A 16,417-nucleotide genomic window follows, 5' to 3' on the forward strand; every position below is an offset into this window, starting at 1 on the left:
TGCGATCAGTGGCGCAGCTTGGGCCATGGTCTTCTCCTGCTCCATGATGTGGGAGCCGGCTTGTTGGGTCCACTTGGCCAGCCTCTTATATAGTTTCACACCCTCTGCCACAAGCTTGGAGGGAGGAATCTTCTGAGCTGAGGAGTCAACGATGACATTTCACACCCGCCTTCTCAATAGCCTTCTCAGTCGCTTCCCTAATTGCCGTTCGGTGAGAACGGCGGCCGCCGAAGGAGGATCTACAAAAATTTACACAGCATCCATGTCACCATGCATTGACACATCGTAAAGCCGGTCATCAGGGATGTCCAACGAACCAGCTAAATCCGAACCACAAGTTAGATCCGTACCAGTCTGGACCCTCTTCGTACGAGGGCCGGCTGAGTCAGTCTTCTCCCCAGCAACGATGGAAGCAGACGGAGGCTCTTTTCTCTTCTTCAAAGGAGAAAGGCCCTTAGCAATGGTCACCGCCCCATCAGTGATTTCGATGACCTCCATAGGCTCCTTCTGAACCACTGGGGTCGAAGAGGGAGCTAGCACGGACGCCGCCGCCAACCTGGACGCTGCCTTCTTTGTTCTCTTTGGCACGCCTCCGAGAACCCTTGCCTGTGCCGCCGTCGGATCCAGTGACTTCAGCTGCTTATCCATGAGTTCGTTGGGAGACGGTCTACGATCACGCAAGTCAGCCGTAGGATGCTGTTCAATGACCTTCCTGTCCTTATCAAGCCCCAACCTCTGCAAGGTCCTCTCAGACAGATCCTGGCCAAACCGGTCTGCAAGAAATCAAACAAAGGTTACATAAAAGGAGTAAAACAAAGCTCTGAAACAAGAGCATAACAGGCAAAGATGGGCCTCACACCGACCCCACTCACCCCGGGCCGAGGGCTTCGATGAGGCCGACGCGGCATAGTAGCTCATCCTCAAGAATAATCTGAGTCGGGGCAGCCATCCCTTCTCGGATCAAACAACAGACGCCCGCTTCTCATCCGCAAGAAGAGGGATCATCGAAGCGTCCATCTTAACCTTACCCCGGAGATACATTCTCATACTCTTCCCGGTCCTCACACCGCAAGTAAACAGGCTCGGAAAGACCGAGGCAATGGGTAGTCCTCCGGCACTTGAACATACACCCATCGCCGTTGCCAGTCCTTGCAAGAAGTAAGTCTGGACACGGAGACGAAGCCTGGCTCCGCCTGCACGCTGTACCACCCCACTTTACCGGCGATTGACGGCCGTAGATGATGAAGGCGGCGGAATAAGTTGACTGTCGGGATCTCCCCCCTAAAAAGACAGAGCCACACAAAGCCGACTATCGTCCTCATGGCCAACGGATGCAGTTGGGCCACAGCGACGTTCATAGCTTTGATGATGGCCATGACGTATTTATTCAAAGGAAACCGTAACCCATACTCCGTGCACGATGTACACGCCGATGTGACCCGGTGGAGGGCAACAGACCGCCTGACCCTCCTTAGGGATAACGATCTTGTACCCCTCACCGAAGGAGAAATGACCTCAAAAATGTTTCGCCGGAACAACTGGCGAACTTATGGGCCCAAGCACGGTCAAGACCAGTCGTGCAGGCCTCGCCGTGATCCGGGATAGACAACCTCTCACCATCAGACGGAGTCCTCTCATCATCATCAGCGTCATCATCCTCATCCTCCCACTCCTCCAAAATTGGTGGATCGACTACGGGAGAAGGAGACCTAGGGCCCCCAAACCTTATCGGGATGGCGTCTAGTATCCCCTCCCCATCAAGACGCGACGGGGAACCCCCCGGCGCAGAAGTGCTAGTCCCGGCGTCAGCAGAAGACATAATAGCAATAATTACTTAACAAAATAAAAAGTGAAGAAATTTGTTTGTTTACCTTGAAGAAAAACACTCGCCGGAGTAACAACTCTGAATATTAGAAGACAAAGAAGCCCTTGAAAGTTTAGAGAGAAGAAAATTTTGGAGAATGAAATTGGTGGCCAATTTCACGGAATAACTCGCCCTATTTATAGGAAAAGCCCATAAGGAAGGACCAATCGAATGACCCCGTGAAGCGTCAACCAATCGGCGTGCGGACACGTGTCGGACATGCAACCACGGATGTCAATCGTTGAAACAGATTGAACGTCAATCAATGCAACGATGACCAAGCGTCTTCAACACGCCCATTCACATCTCTCCGCCTATTCACCTTCCTCAGCAAATTCCCAAGCATCTGTCCTCCGCCGGCCACATGATCAACCAAGCTAGGTAGCGCCGGCCGGGGGCAAGCAAAAACAACCGGCTCTCTCAACCCTGGTCTCGGCCAAATGGCTTTTTTTCCACATCGGATGCCCTTTACACATCCATGTGGAGGGGGGATATGGTACGGCCTAAGAAAGACCAGGCCAAGGTAAAAGAAGCCGACGCAGTAGAAGAAGCCGATGCAGAAAATTTTTTACAAATTACTTACGCAGAATATACGCTCAAACATACATCGGAGCCCATACCACGGCATAGACTACGCTGGGGGCAAATTGATGGGGCATATTTTGCACCACTGACCAAGTCAACATATTGAGCAAGGTCAAAGATATCCACAGCAAGTCAACGACTTAGACAGCTTAGCCGATGCAGCCCGTCGGCTTGTCGGCTGGTCTCGGCATGGCAACCCGCCAAATGGGGGCACATATCCGCGTACTCATATCCAAGAACCCTCGGTCGGCCTGCCATAGGTCCATCGGCCGAGGGTAGAATGGTCTTTTCACCTGCTAGCCACTTGGCCACTACGTGACAAAAGGTGAAAGTCTATAAATACTCCTCAACCTTCATTGAGGAAAGGATCCACATTTTAACCTAAGAAACACTATTCATCTGGTATTATCTTCCTTATCTCTCTACAATATACATTTAGTCAAGTGACAACAACTTATCCCATAAGTTTACTGACTTGAGCGTCGGAGTGAGTTCGCTCGGCCCCAAGCCGAGCCCTCAGTTTGTTCATCGTTTCAGGAGACCGAAAGGAGGATTCAAGCAAAGACGTCATTCTACGAGCTACGAGTGGTAACAAATATCTGCTCTGGAATTACACCCGGAACAGTTACCTTAGACTAGAATTAGACAATTATTAATTACATTCGCCTCCTTGTGGTTCGACCCTGTTACCACTAGCCTAGGTTAGTTTTAATAGGAAATATAAATATTAATTTTGGTACTCACAACGACGGGTATCAATGGGCATCTTATTACAAACTCGTTTTTGTGACCCATGCTACTCGTTTTTCCTCCTTTTTAGTTGAAGACTGAAGATAGGTTCGTGTTATGGATGTTTTTACTCGGGAATTTGAAGAGTTAAGGTAATGGTGGTAGGTTACTCGACAATATGTCGGGAATTCGCCCTTCTCCTCGGTTTTCATCTCTATTTATCGTAAAGTTTTAACCTTTATGTGTTTTCCCATGTGTGGTGTTGCTCGTGCTAAGCCTGTGGTCAATTTAGTTGGTTGATAGTCGTTCCAATGGCTTAATTGTCACGGTTTTGTCATCTCTGAACCCGAGTGTTGCTTGTTGTCACTTTGAATAATCCGTATGCTTTCCTTGCTGGTTTTCTAGGCTCGTTTATGGCAGGAAACTAGTGGCGTTATCTTGTTTTAGTCGTACTCTTTTCAGCTCGAATTCGTCTTTTACTTTTCGTCGAAAATCGTGCATTTGTTGGCTGCTCACCCCGGGTTTTGCCCTCCGTTTTACTGCTCGTGCTCTCTGTTTTGGGACGGATTTAATGCTCCCTCAGATCGGTTTCCCCTGCTTGTATCCCTACGCTAAAGTCGTCACCTGTTTACTCGATTTTGCCGCTTAGAAAACTCGGGTTTTGGGACTGTCGTAGTGCTGTTTTTATTCTCTGTTTGGAGTGTTGGTTTTGAGCGGGAATGGTGGCGTGAGGGGCTATGCTTGGCTGCGGCTGTAGCCTGACCATGAGTGGCTGTGGCCATGGCGATAGCTGTGGGCTGAACGGCCTCAGCCTGGACTCGGCATTGTTGAGTTGTGGTCTCGGTTGGGAGTGCGTACTCCTCCCTTAGTCTCTCCTTGCTTTTATGGCTTAGTAGTATTTTATGAATAACATGTTTTGGGCTCATATTTGTTTGATGGTTAGGCTCACTCTTGCTTAAAGGTTGGACTCAAATCCTTCTTTCTTTTGGGCTCAATTTCTTGGTTGTTTTGGGCTTAACATGTTTAGTTGTTGGGCTTGACTTGTAGTTTTTGGACCACACTCGTGTTATGAGTGCATTCGGCGCTAATTTGGTTTATGTAAAATATTATTAATTCCCGTCTCGTGCTTTATATAATGTAATCCGTTAAACATTGTTCTTTATATATATATTTCTCTCACATGATCAAATTGTTGGATTTCACATGATTATATGTTTGTTTTTACATGAGTATTAAGTTGGGTCTAACATATCTTGTTTGTTGGGCTTAATGTGATTTAATTGTTGGACTCCTCATAATTTGTTTATTGGGCTCATAAATGAGTCACTTGGACTTGGTTACATTTTATCCCGTATATTTCATATAACGTAAATTATTCATTATCATTCATTATATTTTATTTAACCGGCATGATAAATTATAAAATGAAATATTTATCTGCATAAGACAAGAATGAGATATTTATTGTTAAATAATTATTTGTGAAGGGTCATATCCTTGATAATGTCTTGTATTGTTCGGTGGTGTGAGTCGTGGTCCTATCGGACACTAGGGGTGAGCCATAGGCCCTCTAGTTGCGATATGATCATCGGGACCGATGTTCCCATCCGTATCTATGGTGAGATGCAAGCCATAAGTATGAGTGTGACATTAATAATCCCGTCCCATGTACTTGTTTGTTGTACTCGTTTATTCTATTTAACTAGCATGTATAATTATGAAATGAAATGTTTATTTATATGTTACAAGCATGAAAAGGTTATTATAAATAATTACTTGTAAGAGTCGTATTCTTTTAGAAATGCCATATTACCATCGTATATGCTTGACATACATTTTTGCCTTGCTTGTGCTGTTCTGGCAAGCACGGGTTTGACCTACTTGTGCTGTTCTGGCAAGTACGGTATTGGCCTACTTGTGCTGTTCTGGCAAGTACGGTTTTTGGCCACTTGTGCTGTTCTGGCAAGTGAGTCTTATCTTAGCCTTTTCGCCACTTTCGTGCTGTTCTGACGATTGGGGTACTCGGTCTTCTTATTAGTCGAGTCTTGGGTGCGTGCTGTGCTGGCGCACGTTGAATCGGGATGTACACCCTAGAATCTGTAGATTTAGACTAGGACCGTATTATTATCGTAGTCCTACCCGGGGAAATTATAGTCTAAGAGTGATAAATGTCTTGCATTATTTGGATGGTTACTTTGGTCATATCTCCTTGAAATACGTGCTCGTGGCTAAGTGGTCGTGTCCGTTTCCTTGTCTTTCTTTTCCATTTATTTATTGTTGCTTATGCCTCACTTGTTTATTCCATCATTTCTTTTATTCTTGTTGGTTTAAACACGTATGATCCCATGTTTGGTTATAATTCGATTCACCCATGTCTTATCTAATATGATTGTTTGTTTATGTTCTTTGTTATGTTCGTTTCGACATATTGTGGCTGGGAGAACCTTGAGTTACTCCCCACTGACTGTGGCGTTCATGTTTACATAAATGACAGGTTGTGAAGATGCTTACGTGGGGAAGACGTGTGGGCTAGCGAGAACTAAACTCTTGGACCTTAGTTTCTAGTTTAGAAACTTTTTATATGTTTATTCGTGGGATATCTTTTCCCCGCCTTCTAGACTTGGGTTATAATAACCTAATTTTGTCTATTAATGTATTTGTTTCGTTTCATTTTGGCACCCGCGTGTTAATCTTTAACTAATAACAAAAAGTTTTTAAAATATCACAATTTCCGCTTTAATTTATTAGTTATATTTTCCGCGTTATCGCGGGGTGTCACATATTACTTTTTGTAATAATAACATTAAGATTTAGAATGAGACTAGACATAAAGATCTAAACAATCCTGAATAAGAAAAGTCAATTAGAATCAATTCTAGTAAGAAAGAAATCTGGTGGGAGAAACATAAAAACGATTTCCTAAAGCTAAATTTTGACGGATCGAGAATAGAAGACAATAAAGCTGCTTTAGGTTATTGTATAAGAGATCATAATGGTAATGTCATGTTGTTGGGAGCAAAAAAGTGTGGATCCAATAGTATTCTGGTTACGGAAGCTCTCTTTAAAAGAAGGCATTTCAGCAGCTAAATCCTTAGGAATCTCAAAAATAATTGTGGAGAGTGATAATTTATGTGTTATTAACTCAATCCGTAGTACTTGGCAAATCCCTTGGGAAATATCTAGTATTATCAAGGATGTGAAATCAGACCTTCATTGTTTCGATGAAGTGATAATTAAACATTGCTTCCGTGAAGCCAACAAGGTTGCTGACTTTATGGCTTCTATTGGATATTCTTGTCCAACTCTTTTGAGGTGGTCTGAAAGCCAGTGACTTCAACTTACCATACACATTCGAAAGGATGAGATAGGTTGGTCCTATCCTAGAGGATCAATCTAGTTTTCTTACCTCATAAAAAAAATGTCGTTTGGATGATAGCTACAAGTAGTTTAGTAGAATAATAAAATACCCGTACAAACTATAATTAAATCTACACGATTATTTAGGTGATACTTTAACTTTGTTTTTTCCTAGTGTTTTGTAAATAATCCCCTTTTATGTATTAATTTTTACAAATAACCCCCTTTTATGTCTATTTTTATTAATAACCACGTACTTAATCCAAAAATTACCACTTAATATTAATTAGGTTAACGAATTTTATAAAACTTGATCTATATACGACATTACGACTTAAACTCACAAAAAAACCTAAACTATCCTTACCTTACACACAACCCAATTAAGATGCCCATTCATTCACTCCCTCACCCAAATCAATCGACAAACCCAACACCCAACCCGAATTAATTGTTCGGCCCTATCACTGCTCTCTCTTTCCCCTCTCTATCACTGCTCTCTCTTTCCCCTTTCTATCACTACTCCTAAGGACTTGCTTGGACTGAGGGTAAAAGGGGGAAAATGAATAGGGGAGTGATATGTAAGGTGCATTTTTCTTGTTTGGTATGAAGAGTAATTGTTCACCTTCCGAATCTATTACCCTCATGAAGGGGTAATACATTACCCACCCTCCCCCTAGGTAATGATTATGAGAGTAAAACATCTCCTCAGTAATCATTACTCTTATATGCCAAACCTATCATCAAGGAAATCATTACTCAGGTAATTAACTTTCCCGTTAATTGTCACCCGATTAAAATATACCCTCTGATTATTCCATGGATTCCAGACAAGCCCTAAGTCCTAATGGTAACATCTCACATGTCTTGGATTAAGAAAATATGCCAGTTATCTTGTTCATGGTACGCACAATTAAGATTATATCTTTCTAGAGAAATCCACTCTCTGCAACATTTGATAACAGAAACATTCATTTCACTATTGTTCATTAGCATTAGACTACGTTTATGGGTAGGGGTAACAAGGACTAGGTCTTGAATAAAGACAAAAAAAATTAAAAAGAAAAAGTAAACAAAAAAGGAAAATCAGGAACACATTGGAGGAAAAGTAGTTCCAAATTACAAAATATATAGGTGTATAATTACAACTAATAAGGTCCTAATTACAAGGCAAGTATATTTCTAAAGATACTAACTGAATAACAAGAAGATACACTATACAAACATAATATTTACTAATAGTTCCACTTTAGAACACTTGGAACAGAGTTAGGAACACACTAGTAGATTGCAATTCACACAACCAAGCATGCAAACTCCATTTGCCTAGCAAATAGAAAGATGACACGTATAAATGCTAAGAGAGATTTCTCATATTTACCTAAGTTTGAGTTTCTTTTTTCAAAAACGAATGTAGTTTCTATTTTACATATAAAAAAAAAAGTAAAAAATAATACATTAATATTAATAATATTTCATGCCCTAAGAAACTACATCAGATATACTTTATAACTTATTTCAATTATATATTTTTCTCAATTATTACCTTCTAAAATAAAAAAAAATTAAATGTTATAAAAATTAATAAGCTTCTTAAACAATTTGGATAAAAATTATACTTATTATATTTATTTATGTTGTTGTAAGGATTTAATATAAATATGTGATGTTAAGTAGGTTGAGAGAGGGCTGTAAGAACAACGGATAAAACAACAAAATTAGGATGATCGCGATACATACTAAAATTATTGTGACACAACCGAGTTTAACGATGATCGTCCAATACAAGAGAGTGTAACCAACGCCGTTCCTTTCGAATATTTTCCTCAAGCATCAAGTCTAACCGGTTATTTGCAGAATCGGGTGCAGCTCTGTAATAGAGAAATTCATGTTCAACTAAGAAATGATCTTATTGAGCACATTTGACAAAAATTCAAGTAGTTGTATTTTTTCATTACTATTTAATGATGTTTATTTGTTTTTAAGTTAAACACGTTTTTAATATTCTAGTATCATGTTGCACACGTTGTTTATATTCACGGTATTTGATTTTTTAAATTACTATGTAATGGTTGTTTTAATATATCTTATTTAATAAAATCGTATTTCTTTTTGTATTTTTTATCTAAAAAAGTTAATTTATATTAACATTAAATACATTTCTAACTATTATGAAAATAAAAACATGATGTAAGGATATAAGAAAAATATATGATGTTAAAAAGAGGAACTAGGTCTAACTAGGGCTTGATAAAATAACAAAATCAGGAACTAGGTCTAGTAAGTAGGTTAAGAAGTATATATTAGTATTTTAATGCAGGAACTAGGTCTAGGTAGGGTTACAGGAACGACTGATAAACATGGTCTTACATAACAACAGTATAAGAAGCGCTACATGTTAGTTATTGTTACCTACTAAAACAAATAACATAAATATTGTCCCAACAATGGAGTAGATGCAAAATTCTTAAAGGGATGTGCTAAATCCCGCACGTAATATTACTTAATCCCACACATTTTTCCGCCTTCTTCCGAGTTTGCCCCTCTCATTTATCGCCCTCTCTAAGAGAGAGAAATCAAAAACCAAAAAAATAAAATATTCTCTAAAAGTGCCCTGATAGACCATCGACTTGGAAACTTATCGACGACGCAGAGAGGGGAAGGGGACGTCAGCGACGGAAGGTCGACGGCGATGGTGGTCGACAGCCGTTGGGTGTTGAGGAAAGGAGAAGGGGATTTGGTGGTTGGGCATTGATAAACGCAAATGAATTGATGAATAATGATTCCCCAAAACTTATCTGAATATTGATCTCATAACTATCACAACGTAAGGGATGGCTGAGATGGGACAAAATTTACATTTTGATGGCATTAAACTTTCTAAGGAATTCAGAATCATCAATTATGTATCAATTATGTTCATTCTTTTATGTTTTTGCAGGATTTATTCTATTTTCAATAAACCCTAATTGTAAAAACTTTTTTTTGAAAAAAACTCATTCAGTCGATTACCAGACGAGTTTATTCATGATATTGATGATGAAACGATTAAATTACATTTGATATGTGCAAATTAGATCCATAACTATCGAATTATTTAGGTTTTGAAAAGGAAAGAAGGATTTTTTTTGTAATTTTTTTTTGGATGAAGGGTAGGATTGGAATAATAGAGATAATTGTGTGGGATTTAGTAAAATGATGTGCGGGATTTAGCAAATACGTTCTTAAATATGGTACAAAACTTTGTATAAGAAACAAAACAAACAAACAAACAAAAAGATGTTTGAAGCCTCCCAAAATTATTGGTTCAGATTTGGGGGTTTAGGATTCTCCGCAAATGCTTATTTGGTTGATTTAGTAGTTGATTTGGTTGATTTCGTAGTTGATTTAGGAGTTGCCGTGAAGATGAAAGCCAATTAGGGTTTATGCTTTAATTGGGGGTTTTGTCAATTCAGTTAGATGATGGAATGAATGGTGGGTTTGTTTGAGGGTGGTGTAATAAGTAAGGTAAGGGTAGTTTAGGTAATGTTATAATAGTTCGGATTTTATAAAATCCGTTATTTGTTATGAAATATTATAGTATAATATTATATGGATATTCATATCTTAGAATATTCTATATTATCTTATGGAAACTCTACCTTCATGTGTATATATACTCCCCCCATAATGGAATAATATACAGTTTTGTCTCTCTTTTGTTCTCTCTAACTTTTCTCTACAATTCTGTCTTCCCTTTATTTCACAACTCGTTATCAGCACGAGTCTCTAACCATCCTTATTATTATTTTTATTATTATTTCTACATCAATCAGATCTGATAATCAGGAAGTTCATATCAGATCTTAGTATATTATTTATTTAATTGGAAATGATACTTAATACATGCATTAATTGCATTGATTCATGTGTAATTATTCTCTAATTCGTAAATTAATACCAAATATGGAAGGGTATTAAATGCTTAAATACAACTCATTCGGCTATATTTATCATTTCCCTTAGTTAATTCAGGTACGTTTACTCGTCATTACTTATGGTTGTTAACGACACATATTGTAACAATAGTATAAAAACAAACAATTACTATGAAATCATGGAATATAATCAATCGATTCGGGTACAATTCATTGATTCAATTTATTATTGTTCTCGTACTTATTTTCTGTGATTTACAATCGTAAGACTTCTTTCCAAGAAAAAAAAGGAACACTACTGTAAGACGGCTAAAGTTAATTCAAAGTGGTATTGTTACCTATGTTTGTTGCCGATAAAAGAAAAAAAAAGTTGAACTCAATTCATGAACAAGAATTAAAGGCATGTCCAATCTGACTCAAACACCGAATTATTGAGAAGATGAATGTTTGGATTCGACTCTTTGCATCTTTCTTAACTTATCACTTGAAACTACTCCTATTCTAGGAAGATGATAGAGTTACACCAGGTGTATGAGACCCTCATACACCACCAATAGTAACGCGCCACTTGTGCACTTAAAAAATCTGATTTAATCTAATTAATCCCTTGATTTCTTCATTAATTACCCCTTAATTAATGTTTTCGGTATTGCCATATATTTTATTAATTAAAAAAAACTTCTCTCCTAATTTTTATTTAACTCTTATTTATTACTAATACCTTTTATTATTTTTAGTATTTATGTATACCATTAATATTTCGTATATTTATGTATACCTCTAATATACGTACACAGTCCTGTATACGCTACGGTTTAATATACGTACTGTATTAATTTATTTATACGGTATGATTATTCCTTATATCTATGTTTATGTATTTACGAAAATACATTATTTGCGTTAATTTTTTTTAAATTTTTTTTTTAAATTAATATTTTTTCATATAATACCTTTTCTTTTGTCTTATATTTAAATTTTGTTTAAAATTTATTATTTTAAATTATATCTAAATTTAGTTGTAATTTTTTTTCCGTAATGTTTTGTTTTATACACACTGGTTTTAATATTTAGTTTGTTTAAATTAATTTTTTTTATTAAAATTTTAAATTTTAAATTATTTTTTTTATGATTAATTTTCATTGTACTTTTTTTTTTGCTTATGTGGGTATGAATAAGTTATGTCTTTTTTTATACACATTATTTTAAAATTTTAATTAAATTGATTAATATTTTATTTTTTTAAGTTATACGAAGTATTTGCTAATATCCATGACGGGAAGTTAAAAAGACCTTATATATATATATATATATATATATATATATATATATATATATATATATATATATATATATATATATATATATATATATATATATATATAGACTGGACATATGACAAAGATAAGTTAGTGGGTGCAGTGGTTTAGTTGATGCTTTCCTTACTAAGTGTCTCGTGTTCGAATCCTCTTGTGGGTTTTTCTTTTTGTTTTTGGCATAATTTTGCACAAGTTAACCGAATGCTATTCTAATACTTGAAGACATAAACTCAATACTGTGAAAATGAATTAAGAAAAATAGTCATTGATTTTGATTTATCATACATTATTTGTTTAAAGAAGTCAAATGATATACAAAAAAAAAAATTCATACTTCCTATTTACAACCTATGACTATAATTAGTATATTGAGAATATTGAGAATTTGAATATTGTGACCTAAATTGTGGAGTCTGTTGTGATTGGGAGAACGTCGGAGTATTTTGTGACGCTGTAAAACGTGGAGTATTTTGTGACGCTGTAAAACGTGGAGTATTTTGTGTACCACCAAAGCCACTCATAAAGGATGAAGCATCATCGTTTGCAACATGTCGGGTTGGGTTCGTATTTGGGGGGGAGAGTAGTGGTCGTCGGATCCTCATCATTTGTCTTTGTCCTTCTCTTTGTCTGCCTTACAATACGTCTTCTGCCATTCCCTCGCTTGTCGGGGGGGTCTCTAATGTCACCTTCTTGTTGAGGTGTGTTTATGATAGTCTCCCTAGGTCGTAGTCTCCCACGACCCCACATTTTTGAGGAAACTCCACTTGCCGCAAATGAATCTATAGACTGTATCCCAGCATGAGCCTCCAACTCTTTGCTTAGTTCATCGGTTCTGCTATTATAAATGGCAGAAGACCCTTCACTTTGCATAGCCAACCTCTTAATGTAATCATTTTTTACCGTTATCTCAAGAGACCTTTTAACACGATCTAACTCATCCGGGTTGTAGTACCCAACCCGAATATTTTCATATCCTCTAACCAAATCCTTGCGCCAGCGATCCAATATGTATTTGTCTGGGATAGCTTTTACGTCCAATACATCAAGACACTTCATGATATGGAGACATAAGATCCCTCTAAATTCAAATATATTACAACCACATTTATACTCACCAGTGATTGTGTCAATACTCACTTCAAAACTTCTTCGATCTTTCTTCCAAAATGCTTCTGTCACTTTTGATGTGGCCATAAACCTCTTGATGAAACCCAAACTATTTGGAAGAGTTTCGATGTTGGTGCTTATACAACCATATACCTCGCCACCTCTCCCCTATGTTTGTGTAGATCTTACTAAAGATATCCTCGAATAATATCATGGGATCCCATTTAAGTGGGCTCTTAATGTCTTTGGCGTTATTGACTTTCTCGTCCTCCACCTTTTTCTCCATGGCATCCTCGTAGTGCTTCATGAATTGCATCAGGCCGGTTTCTATGCTCATGTACGTTTTAATAAATCTGTTTGTTTGTTCATTCCTCTGAGTAGAAGACATACCCGGACAGAAAGTGTCTTTCCAAAAAACAGGCATCCACCGCTGTCTCATATCCCATGCACCCCTCAACCATTTGTTGCGTCGCAAGTTGTATTTTTCCATGAAATCGTCCCACATATCTTGCAGTTCCTCCTCTGTGATACTCTCGTGCACAAGCGTACGCAAATCTCTGTCAATCTGAGGAAATTGTGGGTGGTCTTTTAAATTCTTATCAGCGTTTTGAAGAATATGCCAAAGGCATAATCTATGTTTAGTCTCCGGGAACACTTTCTTGATTTCCCCCTCCATTGCTTTACATTGATCAGTTATTAAGACGGTAGGAGCTCTTCTCATACATTCCATCCACTTCTCAAACACCCACTCGAATGACTCGGTGTCTTCTCGAATGACTCGGTGTCTTCGTATGAAATTAAAGCCGCTGCATATAATATTGTATTTCCGTGATGATTAACTCTAACGAATGGACAGAAAGACATCTGGTACCTGTTGCTTAGGAATGTACTATCGAACGACGATGGGTCACCAAAAGCCTTGTACATGGCACGACATCGTGCATCAGACCAGAAAATGTTCAACAGCTTATTATCCGCGACCCTTTCAACAGCGTAGTAAAAATCTGGATTCTGCGCTTTTAAGCCCTCGAAATAATTTAAGACCTCTTTAGCGTCACCACGAAACATAATTTTGCGACGTTCGCTGTTGATGAAGTTTCTCGCGTCCTGTCCATTGAAATGTAGATTATGAATCCCTCCAACCTCCCTAACTAATGTGTTGAAGTTCCGGGTAATTGGTATGCCAGCTCTGTCGTTCAACATCAACCTGGTCTTGAAATATTCGCTTATGTGCCTATAATTGACTACATGCCGGCTAATTTTAGGATTCAAATCGTGATTATGTACCAAATCACAAGTACACAAATTTCCCATTGTCGTGATTTAATTTCCCAATTACATACATTTTACATGGTGTTATACACGAGCTTTTCTTCGTCGTATTGCCCTCTGAACACATAAGCCTAATCTTGTTCATCATGTGGAATCCTGGTTCTTTATCCCCAACTCCGTTTCGACGTACCCCCCTGCTCCTTGAAGGGAGCCAAAAGTTGGCTACTACGAACATGAAGTTCAAACCCCGTCTTATAAGCGTAAGTATAACAGAAAGCGGCAAACTGTTCTCCTGAATCAAATTCCGCACCAACCGTAGGCTCAATAGCTAGTTGATTGTCTTCATTACCTTTCGGAACATGTGCTGCATGCCGTAACAATTCAGTGGCTGTGTCATTCTCGTCAATGACTTCGTTTTCTCCCTCCTCCTCCATATACAGAGCATTTAAATCAAAACTATTCGACATTTTAAAATGATGAAGGTTGTTTTGAGAAGATGAAAGTGATGGAGTTGATGATAACTTAGAGTTTGCTGTGTTGAACAACTTTGACTGTGGAAGTTGAAAGGTTAATCTCAATTTACTTTTAATTATTTTTAATTTTTAATTTTAAAAATATAACCTACTATTTACGGTGGAAGTTGGAAGGTTAATCTCAATTTACTTTTAATTATTTTTAATTTTTACTCATATTTGTTTTTAATTATTTTTAATTTAAAAAAAAAACCTACTATTTACGATGGAACTTGGAAAGTTAATCTCAATTTACTTTTAATTATTTTTAATTTTTACTCATATTTTATTTTTAATTATTTTTAATTTTAAAAATAAAACCTACTATTTACGGTGGAAGTTGGAAGGTTTTCTCCCTAATTTACTTTTAATTAATTTTAATTTAAAGCAACTTTGTTGAAAAATTTCCGCTTAATTCTCCCGCGAACCTAATCCTACGATTATCCACACTCCTTATAAAACCCTACGATTTAGTCATATTGTACTTTTTTTTTTCAACTACAAAATATTTCAAATATTAAGATTATGGGTGTCTTGCCGTCACCATATTGCGACCCCTCATTTGTAACAACCCTAGAAAGCTATGACAAGTTGCTCAGTAGAGATCCGACGTTCTTAATTGGGGAGGAGTTCATGGAAAGGGTGATGATCAATCGTCAGAAATTTATTGATCTTGCAGGCGCTAGGTTTGGTTTTTTACCTGGTTGTGACACTTACCCAGTCGTTCCCAGGCCAAGAAGGCCTCTTACAAGGAAAATGACATCTAAATTATCTACTGGGCGTATCCAACTTACTTTAGAAGCAGCAACTGTCGTACTCGACATTCAAGCTATTGTAGATTATTATGAGATTGATGTCGCGACGTAGAAGGTGAATGGAGGAACTATTGGGAGATGGAGAGGGATTATATCATTAGAACTGGCGTAATTCCAAGTCACCTATGGTGCTTTCTTGTGTAAAATGTTTAATTCGATCAAATAATATTCAAGAATTGTTATGATTACTAGCATTTGTTTTTATTTAATTTTAATTAAATTTATCTTACTTGAACAATTTAGATTAAATATATCTTACATAAACAATTTCAAAATTTAAAAACTTTTCTATAAATTTGATAATTATTTGGTTAAGATATCATGGGAAAATTTAAAAAGTAACGTTATCATATAAGAGATTAAAAAAGTAACGTTATCATATAAGTAAAAAAAATCGATAATTTCTATTTACATAAATAAAAAAATCGATTAAAGAATTTTAAAGTATACAATTTCATATTATTAAATTAATTAAAGAAGTACTCATTGTATTGGATTATTGAAGGACAAAATGTCATTTCCTAAACATATTTATTTAAAAACAACTTCCAACTCCTTCAACAAAATTTATTAATTTCAATTTATTAATTAAAATAAAATCCGTGGCAATTGAAACGACACATGTTGTTTCATTATCTCATCTATAAATACACATTCACTAAATACAAACCCTAGTTTCTCAATTAACCATTTCCCATTCATTTCTATTTTCCTTCTCCATCTCTTAAAACCCTAAGCTCTAAACAACCCTAAATCTTTAAACTCCAAACTTCTTTCATAAAATGGATCAGAACATTCACTTAACAATGATACACAACAAGAGGAACAAATACTATGTAATACCCATCCTTTTAGGGACCCGTTGACCAACCTTGGGAGCAGGTAAAAGCCCTTAGTGATGCGCGCCAGAGTTACCTTGTGCCATGATTGCCTTTAGAAG

General features: G+C 37.2%; 2 protein-coding genes across 2 annotated transcripts; both read right to left on the reverse strand.

The window, feature by feature from the left end:
- Positions 1–12,987: 12,987 nt before the first annotated feature.
- Positions 12,988–13,554, reverse strand: LOC141628586 (protein FAR1-RELATED SEQUENCE 5-like). The gene has a single exon (XM_074441706.1). It carries the CDS (start codon positions 13,552–13,554, stop codon positions 12,988–12,990), a length of 567 nt encoding a protein of 188 aa, XP_074297807.1.
- Positions 13,555–13,595: 41 nt separating this feature from the next.
- On the reverse strand, positions 13,596–14,192 carry LOC141628587 (protein FAR1-RELATED SEQUENCE 5-like). The gene has a single exon (XM_074441707.1). The coding sequence runs from the start codon at positions 14,190–14,192 to the stop codon at positions 13,596–13,598; it is 597 nt and encodes a 198-aa protein (XP_074297808.1).
- Positions 14,193–16,417: the final 2,225 nt, after the last annotated feature.

Source organism: Silene latifolia, chromosome Y, assembly GCF_048544455.1.
Source record: "Silene latifolia isolate original U9 population chromosome Y, ASM4854445v1, whole genome shotgun sequence".
In the NCBI taxonomy this organism is placed as follows: domain Eukaryota; kingdom Viridiplantae; phylum Streptophyta; class Magnoliopsida; order Caryophyllales; family Caryophyllaceae; genus Silene; species Silene latifolia.